This window comes from Ambystoma mexicanum, chromosome 5q (assembly GCF_040938575.1).
Source record: "Ambystoma mexicanum isolate Mex_15411 chromosome 5q, UKY_AmexF1_1, whole genome shotgun sequence".
Taxonomy (NCBI): Eukaryota; Metazoa; Chordata; class Amphibia; order Caudata; family Ambystomatidae; genus Ambystoma; species Ambystoma mexicanum.
Window position 1 is genome coordinate 1,081,734,091 of NC_090933.1, and position 24,142 is coordinate 1,081,758,232.

Genomic DNA, 24,142 nt, shown 5'->3' on the forward strand with positions numbered 1-24,142 from the left:
AGGCTGTCCCTTAGCTGCCGCAATATTTAGTCTATTCATCTCAGATATTGGGTCGGCAATTGACTCTGTAAGATCATTTTCCCCGAAGATTGATAAGACCCGTCTAAGTTGGCGGTTATACACCGACGATCTCGTTCTTATGGACCTCACCCCTGTTGACCTACAGAGGAAACCGAATGCGGTTGCCCAATATGTTGCATCTAACCACTTGGTGATAAACACAAAAAAATGTGAAATTTTGGTGTTAAAGAATCTTAACAGCGGAAGACAAAACAGTTGAGACAACCAAGATGGCACTTGGGTCGAGACGCCATTCAGATAACTCAGAACGTAAAATATCTTGGAATGCTAATAAATTCATCAATCAACGATGGACCATGGATTATTGAAAATAAAAGGAAATGCAAACAACTGGCCAGTCAAGCAGTCATCATACAGAAAAAATTTGGGAAATTTTCACCAAAACCAGTCCTAGCTTTTTACCATCAAAAGGTAATCCCAGTTTTATTATATGGTGCTGAAAACACCTTGGGTTGCAGTCATGATACATGGTCATCGCTGGAGCACTGTTTTTGGTCTAAAGTTTTGTCCTGGCCAAGGGGAATTCTGACATCTTGTGTGAGGTATGAACTCTCGCTTATCTCGCTACATGCTAGGGTATGCTGGGCCCTAGTAAGTTTGTTTCGGAAATCTCGTCAGCGTGAGCACATACCACAATTTGAGATCTTTCATGACCCATCGCCAGCTAATAATAGCATGGTGTCATTATGGTCTAAAAGATGCGAAGAGATCTTGAGTGATCACGGAATCAGCCTAGATATGCTGCATAATGACCCGAATGCTGCCAAATTGAAAATCTGGCGCGCGGACTGGGAGCAAACTTGCTCACAACGTGCCACAGCCTCCATGATGAAGGACGCCCCGCTTGAAACAAGGCCATTTAACGTGCTACAACGCTATATCGAGATGTTTCCAGACTCACAGGCTCAAAGAGTGTTCATGATGCTGCGTCTGAACGCATTTAAAACTAACGAGCAGTTGGCGTCAAGGAGAACAAACAAAGTCTCAACCTTAACGTGTAGACTATGCGCTAAAGATAAGGAAACCCTGAAGCATTTGGTGCTATTCTGCACGGTACTTCACTCAGAAAGGACAATTTACCTGGGGACTTGGTGCCTAAATTACCCCTCCCGTTGTGCCGACGACCGGTGGGCCTATATGTTTCAAGGATGGGACATGAAACTGATATTACCACTAACTCGATTTCTAATGTTAATTGAAAAACGCCTGAATATATTGTCGGCTGATGAGTAACGACGACAGTGCATTGCCTACTCGTTTGATAACTGGGAGGGGTATCTCTAAGGGACTCCTAAAAGATGACGTATTCTGATTATGTGTTGTGTTTTGTGTTTTGTTTGTAATCATTTTAAAGGTTTGTAAGAAACTGATAAAATTAAAATAAAAAATAAAAAATAGTGCATCTTTGATAAAGCAAGCAGGATCAGTGGTATTATTCTTACTGTGGCATGACATTTTGTATTACGCATCTTTGGTAAAAAAAAAAAAGCATTAGTGTTATTATGTAGCTAGACTGGCATTCCAATGCAGCCAGTCTAGTCATTTCTTATTGTGGTATGACATTTTGTATTGCACATCTTTGGTAAAGCAAGGATGATAAGTTTTATTACGAAGCAAGACTGCCATTTTTTATGCTACCAGTCTAGCCATTTCTTACTGAGGCACAACATTTTGTATTGGGCATCTTTGATAAAGCAAGCAGGATCAGTGTTATTATTCTTATTGTGGCATTACATTCTGTACTTGGCACCTTTGATAAAACAAGCATAAGTGTTATTATGTAGTTAGATGGGCATTTCAATGCAGCCAGTTCAGTCATTTCGTTTTGCGGTATGGCATTTTGTATTGGGCATCGTTGGTGAAGCAAGCAAGATACGTGTTATTATGAAGCAAGACCATCACTTTTATGCACTTAGTCTAGCCATTTCTTATTGTGGTATGACATTTTGTAATGGGCATCTTTGATAGGGCAAGCATGTTAAGTGTTATTATGTAGCTCGACTGTCATTTTAGTACAGCCAGTTTGGACAAGTTTTCATATTTTAGCATGCATTTTTAATGGTAAAGCTAACTGTAGTATGTTCTTATGTGGGGATACTGCCATATATTGGCACAATATACATGGGCAGGTTCATTACTGGCATTGTGCACAAAGCAAACATGAGTGTGTTCTTATAAGGGAATAAAAGGGTATAATGTTGCAGTTAGCATGGAAATGTATGGGCACATCCAGTGTGATAATGTTTTATACTGGCACATATTGTGGGAAAAAGCATCCTGAAAATATGTTGGACAAATGCTCCTGTGCACTGTTGGTGACTTGCATCTGTTGGATGTTTTTCATGAGTTAGCTTACAAAATCCAGTTGCAAATTGTTTGGCTTTTTACCCAATTTTTTTAAAACGGGTGCTCTAAAAGGCACCATTTTATCCATTTATAAAAAAAAAAATTCTCTGGTGGGAGAACCCCCCCCCAAACCTCCCTTCAGTGGTGTGGTCCCCCTCGCTACGCACAATCGATCAAACAACCATATCAGGGACAACTATTTACACCCCTCCAAATAAAATATTCACCAGCCGCCACTGCAAGCGGGACCCGGTTATGAAGCGTCCTTGCAGCTGGTGGAAAGCAGAAAGTGAGTGGCAAGTGAGGCTGATCAACAGATCTGACCTTCATGCGGAATCCATTCACTTCAGCACCTAATTGGAGATTTCTCCCAGCCGATGGCAATCCACCAGGCCTGGTATGTTGTGCTTTTCCATGTCACACTACGTACCACCCAGGAGGCTGCTTCGGGGCTTTTATATGTTAGAAATGGGTGCTGCTCAGCAGATTGAATGCAAAGATCCATTAAAGCCTGAACAGCTCTTTCGATGTTCTGCAAAGAGCCTGTGATCCGTGGTTATCGCTAACACCAGGTGGCGCCGAGCCAGAGAGGGCCGGCCTATCCTAGGCCTACCCCCTACCTAAGGCCCTGCTGGCTAGAAGATTGCCTTTAACAGAAAGGATGGGCAGTATACCATTAGTTGGCTTATGATTAGGTCCTGGGATTGGCAGTTTCAGTGGTAACCACTGGTGGTGGAGCCAGACCAGTGAGGCATGCTCCCTTATCCGGGGAGTTGGGATAGAGTTATTCAATCGTTTTGTAGAGGGCCTTTCTGATCCGCTTTTTATAATACCCTTTAAACCCTGCATCTGGCATGTTACCTTTTAGACCCTGCATCTGGCATGTTACCCTTTAGACCCTGCATCTGGCATGTTACCTTTTAGACCCTGCATCTGGCATGTTACAGACCACATGTTACCAGCTTTGGATTATGGTTTTGGTTTCATCAGTTTTTAATAAACAGGAAATGAAAGCAGTGTCTCCTCTGTAATCCATAAGAATGCAAGTCTATGCCTTCCTCGTTGTATTTGTGAAGCACCGCACCGCCATGTGCTTGCACCTCAGCAGCGACTGGCGCTGGTGCATTGTTGGAGTGGCCTATGGCACTTTGAAGCCGCCTCTGGGCACTCTGAAATTCTAGATCAGCAAACTAATGTCGAAGCTGCCTGTCTTTCTGCACCACCGTGGCTGACCTCTTTCCTCTCCAATCGACCCTCCCAGGTCCAACTGGGGTCCTTCCTCTCTGACATCTTTTTCTCTACCTGTGGTGTCCCCCAGGGATCTAACCTCTCTCCCTGGCTGTTCAACCAGTATCTGGCACTCCTTGGCCACCGCATCGCCGCTCTCTGTCCCAACTTTCAGTGCTATGCGGATGATACCCAGCTCATTTTCAGGCTACCCTCGGCCTCCTCTTCCCCTTCCCTCATCTCTGACTGTCTTTCTGCTATCCATGAATGGTGTGCCGCAAACGACCTCTGCCTTAATGCCAGTAAGACTGAGATTCTACTCATCGGCACACCCACTCCCTCCTTCCCTGCAGCCCTCTGGCCGCCCTCTCTTGGCCCTCTTCCTGCTCCCTCCTCGAAGGCAAAAAACCTTGGGGTCATCTTCGACTCCACACTCTCCTTCTCTCCTCACATCTCTGACGTCTCTAAGAAGTCACACTACCAGCTACACCTCCTCAGAGTTATCCCTCCTTTCCTCTCCTTTCCACAGAAGCTCACTGTCTCTAGAGCCCTGGTTTGCTCGAAGCTGGACTACTGTAACAGCCTCTATCTAAATCTGCCTGCCTCTACTCTCCGCCCTTTGCAACTCATCCAGAACAGGACTGCAAGACTTGTCCTTGGCCTCAAGCCCAGGGACCGTATCTCTCCAGGACTGAAATCACTACACTGGCTCCCAGTGGCTGTGAGGATTAAGTTCAAAACCATCTGCATTGTCCACAATGCCTTCTGGGGCCTTGGGCCAAAATACCTTCAACTCTCTCTTCCTAAATATCTTCCTTCTCGAGCTCTTTGCTCATCTGCCTCCAACTCCCTCAGGGTCAGCCGCTTCTCCAAGCAACGAGTTGGGGGTAGATCTCTCTCCGCAGCAGGGGCCTCCCTCTGGAGCAGCCTTCCTGCCTCCCTGAAACTTGAGGAGAACCATCTCCGGTTCTGGAAGCACCTCAAAACCTTCCTCTTTGCCTCCGCTTTCTCTCCCCCTCTCCCCTGCTAAAGTTACTGAACCTGCACTGAATCTGCAATTGGGCCACTCACCGATCTCGGTCCTTGGCCCAGCCACTCTTCCCTGCACTTCCTCACTGGCAACCCCTGCACTGCGGGACTGTCTCTGTATCCCTACAGCCCCTCCTCCCTGCACTTACCTTGCACTTGCCACTGGCTGGCCCTTATTATTTATCTTGTATTCTACTAACCCTGTACTGCACTTTCCCCTCTCCCTTTCCCCTTGCACTTTTCCATTCCCCTCTACCCTTGCACTTGCGCGATCTGAATGACACCTGGCCTAGTAGGATCATTGTCTGTCTCCCCTTGTTCCACCACCCGCCTCGTCGTGCCTTGAAACACTTGTTCATAGGCACGTTACAAATGCCGTATCATATCATATCATATCCCTGCCAGCCACCCCCTGCCTTCCATCTCCCCTCATCCCCCACAACACTTTATTATAAGGCTTCCAGTATGCAATTCCTGACTCTTAACAAATAGATGCTATATGTGAGGCTTTTGTCATGTTTAAAGAATGTGTAATCCCCAGAAAGGGACACATGTGCTTAAACATGTGCCTCTTGGACCCATTTCTTGCAAACATTACTTAGAGGCGCTGGGCTTGCACACTACATTCCCTTGCAAGGAGCCTCTTTGAAAACATTTTCAGGGCCACATTTGGTTCCCAATCAATCCCTGAGCTGGTGCCGTATGAAATCCCAATAAAGAAATACATACATACATACATTAATAAACAAATAAATAAATAAATGGTAAACCTTTTCCTTTTCTGCTCTGCAGAAATTGTTGTCAGCTTTCCCCACGTAAATATTGTTTTACAAAATTGTCTTAAAACATTTCATTGTTCAGTGATGTTCATAATTACTAGCACTTCTAATGGAAATAGTAAGCTATGTAAATAACCCAAATGTATTTCTTAAAATAACTTTCATTCACAACTTCCTACCAATAAATGTACTTTGCTCAGCCAAATTATTTGCATTGCATCTCATGTGCATCTCATGTGCACCTATTATGGGGTGTGCCTATCTGTGATAGGGGACACACATTAGTATCGGGGAGAGAGGAGTCCTCAAATGAAATACGGTTGTGTGCATGTATGGGGTATTTGTTCATACTTGAACCGATAGAGACCTATATGTGTAAAGGTACACCAGCATGGTGTATTTTCTACAGATAAGTGTGTGGACGAAGTGTACCTTTGTGTCAGCCGGCTACACCTAGCTGAGAGTTAAGATGTTACGCTCTGTCCATGTTACATACCTTTGTGGGAGAGGTGGCTTATCATTACTGGTTGGCAGGTGTGTTAACCCTCTCTTAGGGTTAGTGGTTGTACAGCCCTCACCAGAAGGTTGCGCGCAACTCGCATTAACAGCTACCTTTGTGCATACTGCTCTGTCTCTCATATGTGGAGTGGCTCTGGTGCATCCCCCTGCCTGCCTCTTTTCTGTTTGTATTGTCCCCATATACTCTTGTACACCCTCCTCTACTGGTCAAATATCTCAATATCTACTGTCGGGCACCCCACTTAATACAGCAAAACAAATGCATCCACCCCCAGACGAATGCCAGACACCATAACCTGCCGCTAGGAGATCACCACCACTCTCATCCCAGAGACAGAGTAAGGCGAGGAATGCGTGACACCACAACCTGCCACTAGGAGATCACCACCACTCTCGTCCCAGAGACAGAGTAAGGCGAGGAATGCGTGACACCACAACCTGCCGCTAGGAGATCACCTCCTTTCTCGTCCCAGAGACAGAGTAAGGCGAGGAATCAGTTGCCAGGGTAGGTTACCTGGCCTTGGCACAGCTAGTTCCAACCCTGGTGACCCCAGTACACTATTTAGAATCCCCCACACCCAGGGATACGTTTTTGGGAGAGGCGTTGTGTGTGGGTCTCTACTCTGTCCGATCCCCTGGTACCAGCTGGGTGGTTCTTTTTTCCTGTCAAGTGAATGGGAGAGGTAGAGGAGGGCGTTGCTAGCTTTACTGTCTCCTATAGTTGCTCACTTATAACCTCTACCCTCCACCGGGGTTGAGGAGGGCAGGGGTACTGTATGCCCCTGCAAATGTGTTGTGTACCCTGAAAAATCTGGCAGAACAGAACTCATGTAACCTATATCATACCTTTAGGCACCTTAGTTCCCTGGGAGTCTGTTTCTGGGGCTTCCTCCTCGGACCATGCTGGTCTTGATAGGAAAGAGGGAAGTGGCTGCGGAGAAGGGGTGCCCAAGAGCCAAGCCCTAGCTTCAAACTGCAGTCATTGCTTTTGTTTTGGGGTGGTGCTGGGAGAGGACCATGGACCAGGTTTCAAAAGCAGTGGTCACAAGTATGCGAGAGAGCCGGTGCACTGTTTCCGCCGCGGCCCATCTTTCACTGACAGACTTACTTCCCCAAGCAAGACCACAGTTCCTCAAAGCCCCACAAACCAGCCACGCTCAAGGCTTCCTGCTGTTTGGGCGCCCAAGAAAATCCAGCTTAAGCAGCGCTGCCTCAGCTGAGTGATCGCTTGCCTGCCCGCTCGATGGACTTGATGGATTTTCTGGATTTCTCTGCTCCTTCTGACTACGTCCCCGCCAAACTCATGGTCTCTGCTGTACTTCCCCTCCAAGACCTTCCCTGGATTGTGTTGGCCCCTTCAGACTCAATGAGCAACATCACGGAACAGATGATTCCATCATGGGAGCGCTGGGAGCACTCCATCAAGGAATAGATGATTCCCATCACTGAGAGCGCTGGGAGCGCTGGGAGCACTCCATCAAGGAATAGAGGATTCCCATCACTGAGAGCGCTGGGAGCGCTGGGAGCACTCCATCAAGGAATAGATGATTCCCATCACTGAGAGCGCTGGGAGCACTCCATCAAGGAATAGATGATTCCCATCACTGAGAGCGCTGGGAGCGCTGGGAGCACTCCATCAAGGAATAGATGATTCCCATCACTGAAAGCGCTGGGAGCGCTGGGAGCACTCCATCAAGGAATAAATGATTCCCATCACTGAAAGCGCTGGGAGCGCTGGGAGCACTCCATCAAGGAATAAATGATTCCCATCAAGGGGAGCACTCCATCAAGGAATAGATGATTCCCATCACTGAGAGCACTGCGAGCGCTGGGAGCACTCCATCAAGGAATAGATGATTCCCATCACTGAGAGCGCTGGGAGTGCTGCGAGCACTCCATCAAGGAATAGATGATTCCCATCACTGAGAGCGCTGGGAGCGCTGGGAGCACTCCATCAAGCAATAGATGATTCCCATCACTGAGAGCGCTGGGAGCACTCCATCAAGGAATAGATGATTCCCATCACTGAGAGCGCTGGGAGCGCTCCATCAAGGAATAGATGATTCCCATCACTGAAAGCGCGGGGAGCACTCCATCAAGGAATAAATGATTCCCATCAAGGGGAGCACTCCATCAAGGAATAGATGATTCCTATCACTGAGAGCGCTGGGAGCGCTGGGAGCACTCCATCAAGGAATAGATGATTCCCATCACTGAGAGCGCTGGGAGCGCTGGGAGCACTCCATCAAGGAATAGATGATTCCCATCACTGAAAGCGCTGGGAGCGCTGGGAGCACTCCATCAAGGAATAAATGATTCCCATCAAGGGGAGCACTCCATCAAGGAATAGATGATTCCCATCACTGAGAGCACTGGGAGCGCTGGGAGCACTCCATCAAGGAATAGATGATTCCCATCACTGAAAGCGCTGGGAGCGCTGGGAGCACTCCATCAAGGAATAGATGATTCCCATCACTGAGAGCGCTGGGAGCACTCCATCAAGGAATAGATGATTCCCATCACTGAAAGCGCTGGGAGCACTCCATCAAGGAATAAATGATTCCCATCAAGGGGAGCACTCCATCAAGGAATAGATGATTCCCATCACTGAGAGCGCTGGGAGCACTCCATCAAGGAATAGATGATTCCCATCACTGAGAGCGCTGGGAGCGCTGGGAGCACTCCATCAAGGAATAGATGATTCCCATCACTGAAAGCGCTGGGAGCGCTGGGAGCACTCCATCAAGGAATAGATGATTCCCATCACTGAAAGCGCTGGGAACGCTGGGAGCACTCAATCAAGGAATAAATGATTCCCATCAAGGAGAGCACTCCATCCAGGAATAGATGATTCCCATCACTGAAAGCGCTGGGAGCACTCCATCAAGGAATAAATGATTTCCATCAAGGGGAGCACTCCATCAAGGAATAGATGATTCCCATCACTGAGAGCACTGGGAGCGCTGGGAGCACTCCATCAAGGAATAGATGATTCCCATCACTGAGAGCGCTGGGAGCGCTGGAGCACTCCATCAAGGAATAGATGATTCCCATCACTGAAAGAGCTGGGAGCGCTGGGAGCACTCCATCAAGGAATAGATGATTCCCATCACTGAGAGCGCTGGAGGCACTCCATCAAGGAATAGATGATTCCCATCACTGAAAGCGCTGGGAGCACTCCAAGGAATAAATGATTCCCATCAAGGGGAGCACTCCATCAAGGAATAGATGATTCCCATCACTGAGAGCGCTGGGAGCGCTGGGAGCACTCCATCAAGGAATAGATGATTCCCATCACTGAGAGCGCTGGAAGCGCTGGGAGCACTCCATCAAGGAATAGATGATTCCCATCACTGAGAGCGCTGGGAGCGCTGGGAGCACTCCATCAAGGAATAGATGATTCCCATCACTGAGAGCGCAGGGAGCACTCCATCAAGGAATAGATGATTCCCATCACTGAGAGCGCTGGGAGCGCTGGGAGCACTCCATCAAGGAATAGATGATTCCCATCACTGAAAGCGCTGGGAGCGCTGGGAGCACTCCATCAAGGAATAGATGATTCCCATCACTGAAAGCGCTGGGAACGCTGGGACCACTCAATCAAGGAATAAATGATTCCCATCAAGGAGAGCACTCCATCCAGGAATAGATGATTTCCATCACTGAAAGCGCTGGGAGCGCTGGGAGCACTCCATCAAGGAATAAATGATTCCCATCAAGGGGAGCACTCCATCAAGGAATAAATGATTCCCAGCAAGGGGAGCACTCCATCAAGGAATAGATGATTCCCATCACTGAGAGCGCTGGGAGCGCTGGGAGCACTCCATCAAGGAATAGATGATTCCCATCACTGAGAGCGCTGGGAGCGCTGGGAGCACTCCATCAAGGAATAGATGATTCCCATCACTGAGAGCTCTGGGAGCGCTGGAAGCACTCCATCAAGGAATAGATGATTCCCATCACTGAGAGCGCTGGGAGCACTCCATCAAGGAATAGATGATTCCCATCACTGAAAGCGCTGGGAGCACTCCATCAAGGAATAGATGATTCCCATCACTGAGAGCGCTGGAAGCGCTGGGAGCACTCCATCAAGGAATAGATGATTCCCATCACTGAGAGCGCTGGGAGCACTCCATCAAGGAATAGATGATTCCCATCACTGAGAGCGCAGGGAGCACTCCATCAAGGAATAGATGATTGCCATCACTGAGAGCGCTGGGAGCGCTGGGAGCACTCCATCAAGGAATAGATGATTCCGATCACTGAAAGTGCTGGGAGCGCTGGGAGCACTCCATCAAGGAATAAATGATTCCCATCAAGGGGAGCACTCCATCAAGGAATAGATGATTCCCATCACTGAAAGCGCTGGGAGCGCTGGGAGCACTCCATCAAGGAATAAATGATTCCCATCAAGGGGAGCACTCCATCAAGGAATAGATGATTCCCATCACTGAGAGCACTGGGAGCGCTGGGAGCACTCCATCAAGGAATAGATGATTCCCATCACTGAGAGCGCTGGGAGCGCTGGGAGCACTCCATCAAGGAATAGATGATTCCCATCACTCAGAGCGCTGGGAGCACTCCATCAAGGAAAAGATGATTCCCATCACTGAAAGTGCTGGGAGCGCTGGGAGCACTCCATCAAGGAATAAATGATTCCCATCAAGGGGAGCACTCCATCAAGGAATAGATGATTCCCATCACTGAGAGCGCTGGGAGCGCTGGGAGCACTCCATCAAGGAATAGATGATTCCCATCACTGAGAGCGCTGGGAGCACTCCATCAAGGAATAGATGATTCCCATCACTGAAAGTGCTGGGAGCACTCCATCAAGGAAAAGATGATTCCCATCATTGAGAGCGCTGGGAGCACTCCATCAAGGAATAGATGATTCCCATCACTGAGAGCGCTGGTAGCGCTGGGAGCACTCCATCAAGGAATAGATGATTCCCATCACTGAAAGCGCTGGGAGCGCTGGAGCCCTCCATCAAGGAATAGATGATTCCCATCACTGAAAGCGCTGGGAGCGCTGGGAGCACTCCATCAAGGAATAAATGATTCCCATCAAGGGGAGCACTCCATCAAGGAATAGATGATTCCCATCACTGAAAGCGCTGGGAGCGCTGGGAGCACTCCATCAAGGAATAAATGATTCCCATCAAGGGGAGCACTCCATCAAGGAATAGATGATTCCCATCACTGAGAGCGCTGGGAGCGCTGGGAGCACTCCATCAAGGAATAGATGATTCCCATCACTGAGAGCGCTGGGAGCGCTGGAAGCACTCCATCAAGGAATAGATGATTCCCATCACTGAGAGCGCTGGGAGCACTCCATCAAGGAATAGATGATTCCCATCACTGAAAGCGCTGGGAGCACTCCATCAAGGAATAGATGATTCCCATCACTGAGAGCGCTGGAAGCGCTGGGAGCACTCCATCAAGGAATAGATGATTCCCATCACTGAGAGCGCTGGGAGCACTCCATCAAGGAATAGATGATTCCCATCACTGAGAGCGCAGGGAGCACTCCATCAAGGAATAGATGATTGCCATCACTGAGAGCGCTGGGAGCGCTGGGAGCACTCCATCAAGGAATAGATGATTCCCATCACTGAAAGTGCTGGGAGCGCTGGGAGCACTCCATCAAGGAATAAATGATTCCCATCAAGGGGAGCACTCCATCAAGGAATAGATGATTCCCATCACTGAAAGCGCTGGGAGCGCTGGGAGCACTCCATCAAGGAATAAATGATTCCCATCAAGGGGAGCACTCCATCAAGGAATAGATGATTCCCATCACTGAGAGCACTGGGAGCGCTGGGAGCACTCCATCAAGGAATAGATGATTCCCATCACTGAGAGCGCTGGGAGCGCTGGAGCACTCCATCAAGGAATAGATGATTCCCATCACTGAAAGCGCTAGGAGCGCTGGGAGCACTCCATCAAGGAATAGATGATTCCCATCACTGAGAGCGCTGGGAGCACTCCATCAAGGAATAGATGATTCCCATCACTGAAAGCGCTGGGAGCACTCCATCAAGGAATAAATGATTCCCAGCAAGGGGAGCACTCCATCAAGGAATAGATGATTCCCATCACTGAGAGCGCTGGGAGCGCTGGGAGCACTCCATCAAGGAATAGATGATTCCCATCACTGAGAGCGCTGGGAGCGCTGGGAGCACTCCATCAAGGAATAGATGATTCCCATCACTGAGAGCGCTGGGAGCGCTGGAAGCACTCCATCAAGGAATAGATGATTCCCATCACTGAGAGCGCTGGGAGCACTCCATCAAGGAATAGATGATTCCCATCACTGAAAGCGCTGGGAGCACTCCATCAAGGAATAGATGATTCCCATCACTGAGAGCGCTGGAAGCGCTGGGAGCACTCCATCAAGGAATAGATGATTCCCATCACTGAGAGTGCTGGGAGCACTCCATCAAGGAATAGATGATTCCCATCACTGAGAGCGCAGGGAGCACTCCATCAAGGAATAGATGATTGCCATCACTGAGAGCGCTGGGAGCGCTGGGAGCACTCCATCAAGGAATAGATGATTCCCATCACTGAAAGTGCTGGGAGCGCTGGGAGCACTCCATCAAGGAATAAATGATTCCCATCAAGGGGAGCACTCCATCAAGGAATAGATGATTCCCATCACTGAAAGCGCTGGGAGCGCTGGGAGCACTCCATCAAGGAATAAATGATTCCCATCAAGGGGAGCACTACATCAAGGAATAGATGATTCCCATCACTGAGAGCACTGGGAGCGCTGGGAGCACTCCATCAAGGAATAGATGATTCCCATCACTGAGAGCGCTGGGAGCGCTGGGAGCACTCCATCAAGGAATAGATGATTCCCATCACTCAGAGCGCTGGGAGCACTCCATCAAGGAAAAGATGATTCCCATCACTGAAAGTGCTGGGAGCGCTGGGAGCACTCCATCAAGGAATAAATGATTCCCATCAAGGGGAGCACTCCATCAAGGAATAGATGATTCCCATCACTGAGAGCGCTGGGAGCGCTGGGAGCACTCCATCAAGGAATAGATGATTCCCATCACTGAGAGCGCTGGGAGCACTCCATCAAGGAATAGATGATTCCCATCACTGAAAGTGCTGGGAGCACTCCATCAAGGAAAAGATGATTCCCATCACTGAGAGCGCTGGGAGCACTCCATCAAGGAATAGATGATTCCCATCACTGAGAGCGCTGGTAGCGCTGGGAGCACTCCATCAAGGAATAGATGATTCCCATCACTGAAAGCGCTGGGAGCGCTGGAGCCCTCCATCAAGGAATAGATGATTCCCATCACTGAAAGCGCTGGGAGCGCTGGGAGCACTCCATCAAGGAATAAATGATTCCCATCAAGGGGAGCACTCCATCAAGGAATAGATGATTCCCATCACTGAAAGCGCTGGGAGCGCTGGGAGCACTCCATCAAGGAATAAATGATTCCCATCAAGGGGAGCACTCCGTCAAGGAATAGATGATTCCCATCACTGAGAGCGCTGGGAGCGCTGGGAGCACTCCATCAAGGAATAGATGATTCCCATCACTGAGAGCGCTGGGAGCGCTGGGAGCACTCCATCAAGGAATAGATGATTCCCATCACTGAGAGCGCTGGGAGCACACCATCAAGGAATAGATGATTCTCATCACTGAAAGCGCTGGGAGCACTCCATCAAGGAATAGATGATTCCCATCACTGAGAGTGCTGGGAGCACTCCATCAAGGAATAGATGATTCCCATCACTGAGAGCGCTGGGAGCGCTGGGAGCACTCCATCAAGGAATAGATGATACCCATCACTGAAAGCGCTGGGAGCGCTGGGAGCACTCCATCAAGGAATAAATGATTCCCATCACTGAAAGCGCTGGGAGCGCTGGGAGCACTCCATCAAGGAATAAATGATTCCCATCAAGGGGAGCACTCCATCAAGGAATAGATGATTCCCATCACTGAGAGCACTGGGAGCGCTGGGAGCACTCCATCAAGGAATAGATGATTCCCATCACTGAGAGCGTTGGGAGCACTCCATCAAGGAATAGATGATTCCCATCACTGAGAGCGCTGGGAGCGCTGGTAGCACTCCATCAAGGAATAGATGATTCCCATCACTGAAAGCGCTTGGAGCGCTGGGAGCACTCCATCAAGGAATAGATGATTCCCATCACTGAAAGCGCTGGGAGCGCTGGGAGCACTCCATCAAGGAATAAATGATTCCCATCAAGGGGAGCACTCCATCAAGGAATAGATGGTTCCCATCACGGGGAGCACTCCATCAAGGAATAGATGATTCCCATCACTGAGAGCGCTGGGAGCGCTGGGAGCACTCCATCAAGGAATAGATGATTCCCATCACTGAGAGCGCTGGGAGCACTCCATCAAGGAATAGATGATTCCCATCACTGAAAGTGCTGGGAGCACTCCATCAAGGAAAAGATGATTCCCATCACTGAGAGCGCTGGGAGCGCTGGGAGCACTCCATCAAGGAATAAATGATTCCCATCAAGGGGAGCACTCCATCAAGGAATAGATGGTTCCCATCACTGAGAGCACTGGGAGCGCTGGGAGCACTCCATCAAGGAATAGATGACTCCCATCACTGAGAGCGCAGGGAGCACTCCATCAAGGAATAGATGATTCCCATCACTGAGAGCGCTGGGAGCGCTGGGAGCACTCCATCAAGGAATAGATGATTCTCATCACTGAAAGCACTGGGAGCGCTGGGAGCACTCCATCAAGGAATAAATGATTCCCATCAAGGGGAGCACTCCATCAAGGAATAGATGATTCCCATCACTGAGAGCGCTGGGAGCGCTGGGAGCACTCCATCAAGGAATAGATGATTCCCATCACTGAGAGCGCTGGGAGCACTCCATCAAGGAATAGATGATTCTCATCACTGAAAGCACTGGGAGCGCTGGGAGCACTCCATCAAGGAATAAATGATTCCCATCAGGGGGAGCACTCCATCAAGGAATAGATGATTCCCATCACTGAGAGCGCTGGGAGCGCTGGGAGCACTCCATCAAGGAATAGATGATTCCCATCACTGAGAGCGCTGGGAGCACTCCATCAAGGAATAGATGATTCCCATCACTGAGAGCGCTGGTAGCGCTGGGAGCACTCCATCAAGGAATAGATGATTCCCATCACTGAAAGCGCTGGGAGCGCTGGAGCCCTCCATCAAGGAATAGATGATTCCCATCACTGAAAGCGCTGGGAGCGCTGGGAGCACTCCATCAAGGAATAGATGATTCCCATCACTGAAAGCGCTGGGAGCGCTGGGAGCACTCCATCAAGGAATAGATGATTCCCATCACTGAGAGCGCTGGGAGCACACCATCAAGGAATAGATGATTCTCATCACTGAAAGCGCTGGGAGCACTCCATCAAGGAATAGATGATTCCCATCACTGAGAGTGCTGGGAGCACTCCATCAAGGAATAGATGATTCCCATCACTGAGAGCGCTGGGAGCGCTGGGAGCACTCCATCAAGGAATAGATGATACCCATCACTGAAAGCGCTGGGAGCGCTGGGAGCACTCCATCAAGGAATAAATGATTCCCATCACTGAAAGCGCTGGGAGCGCTGGGAGCACTCCATCAAGGAATAAATGATTCCCATCAAGGGGAGCACTCCATCAAGGAATAGATGATTCCCATCACTGAGAGCACTGGGAGCGCTGGGAGCACTCCATCAAGGAATAGATGATTCCCATCACTGAGAGCGTTGGGAGCACTCCATCAAGGAATAGATGATTCCCATCACTGAGAGCGCTGGGAGCGCTGGTAGCACTCCATCAAGGAATAGATGATTCCCATCACTGAAAGCGCTGGGAGCGCTGGGAGCACTCCATCAAGGAATAGATGATTCCCATCACTGAAAGCGCTGGGAGCGCTGGGAGCACTCCATCAAGGAATAAATGATTCCCATCAAGGGGAGCACTCCATCAAGGAATAGATGATTCCCATCACTGAGAGCGCTGGAAGCGCTGGGAGCACTCCATCAAGGAATAGATGATTCCCATCACTGAAAGCGCTGGGAGCGCTGGGAGCACTCCATCAAGGAATAAATGATTCCCATCACTGAAAGCGCTGGGAACGCTGGGAGCACTCAATCAAGGAATAAATGATTCCCATCCAGGGGAGCACTCCATCAAGGAATAGATGATTCCCATCACTGAGAGCGCTGGGAGCGCTGGGAGCACTCCATCAAGGAATAAATGATTCCCATCAAGGGGAGGACTCCATCAAGGAATAGATGATTCCCATCACTGAGAGCGCTGGGAGCGCTGGGAGCACTCCATCAAGGAATAAATGATTCCCATCACTGAGAGGGCTGGGAGCACTCCATCAAGGAATAGATGATTCTCATCACTGAAAGCACTGGGAGCGCTGGGAGCACTCCATCAAGGAATAAATGATTCCCATCAAGGGGAGCACTCCATCAAGGAATAGATGATTCCCATCACTGAGAGCGCTGGGAGCGCTGGGAGCACTCCATCAAGGAATAGATGATTCCCATCACTGAGAGCGCTGGGAGCACTCCATCAAGGAATAGATGATTCTCATCACTGAAAGCACTGGGAGCGCTGGGAGCACTCCATCAAGGAATAAATGATTCCCATCAAGGGGAGCACTCCATCAAGGAATAGATGATTCCCATCACTGAGAGCGCTGGGAGCGCTGGGAGCACTCCATCAAGGAATAGATGATTCCCATCACTGAGAGCGCTGGGAGCACTCCATCAAGGAATAGATGATTCCCATCACTGAGAGCGCTGGAAGCGCTGGGAGCACTCCATCAAGGAATAGATGATTCCCATCACTGAAAGCGCTGGGAGCGCTGGGAGCACTCCATCAAGGAATAAATGATTCCCATCCAGGGGAGCACTCCATCAAGGAATAGATGATTCCCATCACTGAGAGCGCTGGGAGCGCTGGGAGCACTCCATCAAGGAATAAATGATTCCCATCAAGGGGAGCACTCCATCAAGGAATAGATGATTCCCATCACTGAGAGCGCTGGGAGCGCTGGGAGCACTCCATCAAGGAATAAATGATTCCCATCAAGGGGAGCACTCCATCAAGGAATAGATGATTCCCATCACTGAGAGCACTGGGAGCGCTCCATCAAGGAATAGATGATTCCCATCAATGGGAGTGCCCCAGTGACAGCGGATCCTTTTGGTAAGGTAAAATTAGACACATTGTAATAAATATATTGCACAGGAAAAGAGGGGAACCACAGTGTATTTCTCTGTTGCCATCAAAATCAATCACGAATCTGCTGTTGCTGGTCATTGATTGTGTCCCCGCGTATTCTGGGCTCATCCGTTACCACCCCTGTTTTTGTGGGTCCTTTCCTGGACTTGTAGACCCCTACCAATTCCTTGTCCACCTGTCCTGGATTTTGCAGTCCTGTACCGGGTTTTATTACCATTCCTCGTAGTTTTTCTCCACCATGATCCTGGACTTTGTGGCTTTCTCTCGGTCCTGAAAATATCTTTTTGGAGTTGTATCCGCTCTGGATGTTCGCACAAATACGTTTCCAAAATATTCTCTCTCTCTCGCTCTCTCTCTATATATATATTTCTCTTTCTTTCTCTCTCTCCCCTCTCTCTCTCCCCCCCACTCCCATCTCTCTCGCCTCTTTCTCTCTCTCCTCGCTCTGTCTCTCTTTCTGCCTCTTATATCTCTCCCTCTCTCCCCATCTCTCCCTCTCTCGCTCCCCCTCTCTCCCATCTACCCCTCTCTCTACCCTCTGTTTCTCTTTCTTTCTCTCTCTCGCCCTCTCCTCTTCCTCTTGCCCCTTATTCCCCTCTCTCTCTCCCCATTCTTTCCTCCCTCTGTCTCTCTTTCTGCCTCTTATTTCTCTCTCTCCCCATCTCTCGCTCCCCATCTCTCCCTCTCTCTCTTTCGTCCTCTCCCCATCTCTCTCTCCCTCCTCTCTCTCCCCATCTCGCCCTCTCTCTCTCCACCTCTCCCTCCAATCTTTTCCCTCCCTCACCATCTCCCCCTCTACCTCCCACTTCCCCACTCTCTCTCTTTCTTCCTCATCGCCCTGTCTCTCTCTCTCTCTCTCTCTCTCTCTGTCTCTTTCTCCCTCATCGCTCTCTCTCTCTCTCTCTCTCTCTCTCTCTCTCTCTCTCTCTCTCTCTCCCCTCTCTCTCTGGCCCCACCACACCCCAGGGCCCACGTTTTCGAGTTGCATTTTGGAGTTGATGTGCACAGCTCCGATACTCCCTTTCGTCTGTGGTGCATTGAATGTATTTGGTCCTAGCCGTTTCTTGCTTTGTCGCTACTTTTTCTGTACATGTTCCTTATCGCATTCTTGACATTCCTATATCCATTGTCTGTATGCTTGTGTTTTCTGATGCTGAAAGGCGATAGTTGCTGAAGGATAACACATAAGCAATCTCTTTGCAAGCCCCCAGATTCACTACGGGGAGTTCCAGGGTTAATGAAGGGCTGAAGGTGTGAACAAGAGACCCCCACCTGCCCCCTCAGTGGGCATGCACGTGCCCTGCACGCTCCTGATGCTTCGGCGAATAGCCAGGGAGGACTTTGTGGGGCAGTGAGTGCAGTAGCGATGATGTGGAAACGATGAAAGACCCATCACTGGAATTTAAGATTTGAAAGGGTTTACATTTTCACCTCCTCTTGGGAGGTTCAAATATGTAAAAAATGAAATCACTGTAAAGTATGAGTGTTTCTGTTTTAGGCAGATCAGTGCTGTCAGGCAGCCTGAGCACGAACACTGAGTTCCTGCTCGAGTGGGTTAGTGAGAAAAACACTTTTTTATTACATGTTAAGGTATGTTAGAGCTGCCCTAAAATGCAATATGGAAACTCCGTATCAGGATCCACGACACACCCAAGCCCACACATCTGCACCCACAAGACCAGAACCTGCAACATGCAATGGAAAGGGAAGGCAGACTATGGTCAGGCTTCTCAGAAGGGCCCAAAAGGTAATGTGGAGAGCTCACACGTGTTTAAAGATCGATGGACGTGTGCATGTTTATTACTCAATTCATACGTGTATAGACGTGGACACATTTATATTTTCCGTCATATTTTGTCAGACTATCACATTTGAGGAGTTTTTCAAAACTAACATGAATGATTCTAGCCTTCGAGGACACACATCCGAGGGCATGGTGAGTGCACAGCACTGCGTGCTTAGTGGGTGATGGTGCACAATGTGAAGGGGCGACCTTTAGACTCATTCTAAATTCCGAGTTGACGCTCACCTGACACCTGCTATTTGTCACCATCACCCAGAACACGTGCGGAAAGGCGTCTCTTGCAAATGCATGTTATCAATTGCTTATTGACCCAGCGAATAATGCCAGGCAACCTCCTTACACCACACCTGTGTGCTCTCTTTTCAGGAAGGGGCTGTTCTCCGGACTCCACCTCAAGAAGAAGAAGCAGAAAGGCGACAAGGGAGTAACTATTGCAAACAAAGGCGCACTAGGTAAGGCCTACTAAACACACAGCCGGGCTATAAACAGCGCACCAGTGCTCTGAGCGTGAATTTAAGGCATACCATGTGAGCTTTCTTCCTTATCGTATCGGTCTACAGCCATAAAATGAGCCTGGCATTACTTGGCTGCTTCAGAAGAATGGAACGTAGCGAATGATACCAGGGGAGAAGACATTACCAGACAGTGGGCCTCATTCCGAGTTCGGAGGTAACCACGCCGCTATTTGCGGCATGGCTGCCTCCAAACTCGTCCAAACTCCGGCCTGGTGAATGGAGTAATTACCGGTCCATTCCGTGGTCGGAGGGACCGGTAATTTCCCATTCACCAGGGCCATTCCGCATTCACTTTTGAACCCCCATAGGGCTCAATGGGAAGGCAGCAATAATGGTACCGAAAGTACGGTACCATTATTGACCCCGGAGTCCCTTTGCGGGTCCCGTCCTTAATGCCTGCTAAGGACCCGTAAAGGGTACTCGTAGTAGGGCGGTATGGGTTTAACGGCACCGGTCTCGTTACCGGGGACCGTTAACTCTTATCGCCCTACTCGGAATGAGGCCCAGTGTCTAACTTTCTACGCCATGGCCCATGGGCTGAGAGTCTAGCTGCTCTCACTTACGTTTTCACACTTACACTGTCAACAACAAGGGCCACATTGAACATGCCATTTCGTAAAAATGGCAGCACCCCGATTTTGCACCATTTTGTCTGCTGGGCTCATTGGGGGGTGAGTTCTATGTTTTGTTCCAAACTTAATCTACACCGAGCTGCACAACCTTCAGTGCGGGGCCAAAAAATAGAGCCAGATGATTTTGCACAATTCCCCATATTATATAATGAAGGATGGAGGATTCCCCAGATTATATAATGAAGGATTCCCAGATTATATAATGAAGAATGCAGGATTCCCCAGATTATATAATGAAGGATTCCCAGATTATATATTGAAGGATGCAGGATTCCCCAGATTATATAATGAAGGATTCCCGGATTATGTAATGAAGGATGCAGGATTCCCAGATTATATAATGAAGGATGCAGGATTCCCCAGATTATATAATGAAGGATTCCCAGATTATATAATGAAGGATGCAGGATTCCCAGATTATATAAAGAAGGATGCAGGATTCCCCAGATTATATAATGAAGGATGCAGTAAACATGAATTCCCCAATGTAACAATAGGTAATTTATAACGCACTTAATACCCAGAGGTTTCTAAGAGTGGACCTGGGGATTGAACCTGTGTTGCTTCGTGTCGTCTTGCTTCCAAGGCGAGCACGTTGCTGCTGAGCTATCCTCCCAAGACCAGTGATAAACACAGCGCTATTTTGGAGGCAAAATCAATTGTTTCAGACATGCTTCTAAGAGCTCCAAAAACTCGAGAAATTGTTATTTGTAAAGCTCTAAACTGTCACGGGTGCGGTCACGTAACACCGAGGAGCCATAAGGAAGTACATTGCTGCTCCGAGAGTTTCGGTGGAATGTGGTTAGAAATGTGGCAGGCACTCAGCCTGATTTACAAAAGAGTTTTTGAATGAGAAATCCCCATTGGAAAAAGCTTTATAAATCAGGCCCCATGGCATTCACAATGCAATGGTAGTTAAGACACAGTCCAGAGGCTATTATTCATTTTTATCAGTGGGCAACAGAGAGAAACTATGTGTAGCACTAAATCTGTGGTTAGTGTTGGTTTCGAGAGTTTGAAATGGAGAGTGAGACTAGTGACATGGATGATTGATTCATATCTCTTTTGCAATAGTTCCATAATCAATGCACTCCATGTTTGCCAGGTCCAGAAATCTTAATTTATTGCAAACAGGATGAAAACACTTTCCTCTTATTTTAGAACGAGCAAAAATTGTGCAGATTGCCGATTTTGTGAAATATGACATCTTCAGTCTAAAAATAGTTCTCAATGCACAGGGATTATGGTGCCTGGGCATGGCAGAGGACTGCCCCAACACTGCCTTCAGTCAGTGTTTGGAGCAGTCACTCCCATCACTGACCTGCAGGAAGCACTGTAATGACTTGAGGTATCATGCATGGGAGTGGGGCAACAAGCAGGGGCGTTGAGGTTTGGTGCGCTCCATCTCTCTTCCTGTCATTCCCTGGAAGATAGAACAGCAGCAAAGCAGGAGCTAGGATACACGGAAGCAATTGAGGGCTTGAGGACTTGATGCGGCTGCTGGAGTAACTAATATTGAGGGGCTTGACATTTTTACATTGGTATTAGTGAGTGATGTATGAGCTATGTTGGGGCTATGAATTGCCATCACTTCCATTTTGGGACTCTTAGGCTCATTGACAATAACACTGAGGAGAGCTCTGTGATGTTGGCACGAATAATGGAAGTGTTGTTGTTGGCAGTACTCAGAAATGTTGAAACTGAAGTTAGTGAAATGTTGAATGACTTTCAGCAAATGTTGGCGTCAATTACATTGGGAACAATTTAAAACAATGCCACCTAAAGGAGGAAGACTGTGGCAATAACCGCCGAGCCAGCGGGCCATTACCGCCTATGGTAATGCACCCGGGGCCTCAAGTTACAGGCCCGAGCGTAGCCTTAACCATTGCGCCGGGGGCATTACCATAAGGCGGAAACTGGTTTTCCCGAGTTTGCAGCCCCGGAACACTAATGGTTTACGAAACCTTTTTAAGCGGCATGTCTTTGCCGTTTGAAAAGGTTTTGTTGCAGTACGCGCTGGTTCTAGCAACACTAGACCTCGTGTACTGCTTCATTAGTATGGAGCAACAAGGTGCCATATTGGGCAAAGTTGCTCCGTACTAATGAATGGGACAAAAATAAAAATAAAATAAGGCCACCTCGGAAAAGGGAGAAGGGGCTAAGTGTGGTCCCTCCTCCCTTTCCAAGGTTGCTTTGAAAAAAGAGTGTACCCGGCATGTGAACGCCGTTCCTTCATCCAAGGGATTACTCTGTGGTATGGCTCAGCGTTTCCCGTGTACACGGCGTGCCATAATGTGAAATATAAAAAACGATAAAAGGTCTATAAGGGAATTTGAGTCTGTAAATTAGGATTGCTTTCACATTAGACAGAAAAATAATTTTCCAGAAGTAAAACAGTACTTAGGTTGCGACGATGAGGTATTTAGGAAACACCACATCTCCCAGAAGTAAGACAGTGCTTGGGTTGATCTGATGAGGTATGTAGGGAACACCACATTTCCCAGAACTAAGACAGGGCTTGGTTTGAGATGAGGAGGTATGTAAAAAATGCCACATTTACCAGAAGGAAGACAGATCTTGTGTTGAGAAGGTGAGGTATGTAGGAAACAACACATTTCTCAGAAGTAAGACAGTGCTTTCCTTGAGATAAGGTGGTATGTCATTTACCACATTTCCCAGAAGTAAGACAGTGCTTGGTTTGAGAAGATGAGGTAAGTAGGAAACAACACATTTCCCAGAAGTAAGACAGTGCTTGGGTTGAGATGATGGCATATATAGGCAACACCACATTTCCCAGAAGTGGGACCATGCTGGCATTCAGATGAGGAGGAATGTACGAAACACCTTTCCCAGAAGTAAGATAGTGGTTCAATTGAGATGATGAGGTATGTAGGTAACACTACATTTTCAAAAAGAAAGACAGCGCTTGGGTTGAGATGAGGAGGTATGTGGGAAACATCACATTTCCCAGAAAGAAGACATTGCTTGTGTTGAGATGCTGAGGTATGCAGGAACCACCACATTTCCCACAAATAAGACAGAGCTTGGGGTGAGATGATGAGGTATTTGTGAAACACACTTCCAAGAATTAGGGCAGTGTTTGGGGTGAGTTGAGGAGGTAAGTAGGAACAACCACATTTCCCAGTATTAAGACAGTGCTTGCATTGAGATGAGGAGGTATGTGGGAACACCACATTTCCAGGAAGTAATACAGTGCTTGCATTGAGATGAGGAGGTATGTGGTAAACACCAACTTTCCCAGAAGTAAGACAATGCTGGTGTTGAGAGGAGGAGGTATGTAGGAAACATCACATTTCCCAGAAATAAGACAGTGCTGGTGTTGAGATGAGGAGCTATGTAGCGAAACAACGACTTTTCCTAGAAGTAAGACCGTGCTTACATTGAGATGATGTGGTATGTAGGTAAAACCACATTTCCAAGAAGAAAGACAGCTCTTGGGTTGAAATGAGGAGGTATGTGCTAAACACTAAATATTCCAGAAGGAAGATATTGCTTTTGTTGAGATAATGAGGTATGGATGAAACACCTAATTTAGCAGAAGTAAGACAGAGCTTGGGTTGAGATGAAGAGATAATTGGGAAACACCATATTTCCCAGGATTAAGACAGTGCATGGGTTGAGTTGAGGAGGTATGTAGGCCACACTACCTTTCCCAGAAGTAAGACAGCGCTTGCATTGTGAGGAGGAGGTATGTAGGAAACACCACATTTCCCAGAACTAAGACAGTGCTTGCATTGAAATGAGGAGATATGTGAGAAACAACACATTTCCCAGACGTAAGACACTACTTGAGCTGAGATGAGGAGATATGTGGGAACACCACCTTTCACAGAAGGAAGACAGCGCTTGTGTTGAGATGATGTGGTATGTAGGAAACACCACATTTCCCATTAGTAAGCCAGTGCTTCAGTTGAGATGAGGAGGTATGTAGCAAACACCTGTGCTTGCATTGA

General features: G+C 48.3%; 1 protein-coding gene across 1 annotated transcript in view; it reads left to right on the forward strand.

Annotated features, from left to right (window-relative positions):
* The window catches only part of FER1L6 (fer-1 like family member 6), a 1,078,814-nt gene that overhangs the window by 346,362 nt on the left and 708,310 nt on the right, over window positions 1-24,142 (forward strand). The window contains exon 2 of the mRNA XM_069621590.1: window positions 19,388-19,473. Coding sequence (XP_069477691.1) covers window positions 19,388-19,473 — 86 coding nt within the window. The remainder of the gene's footprint in view (window positions 1-19,387; window positions 19,474-24,142) is intronic.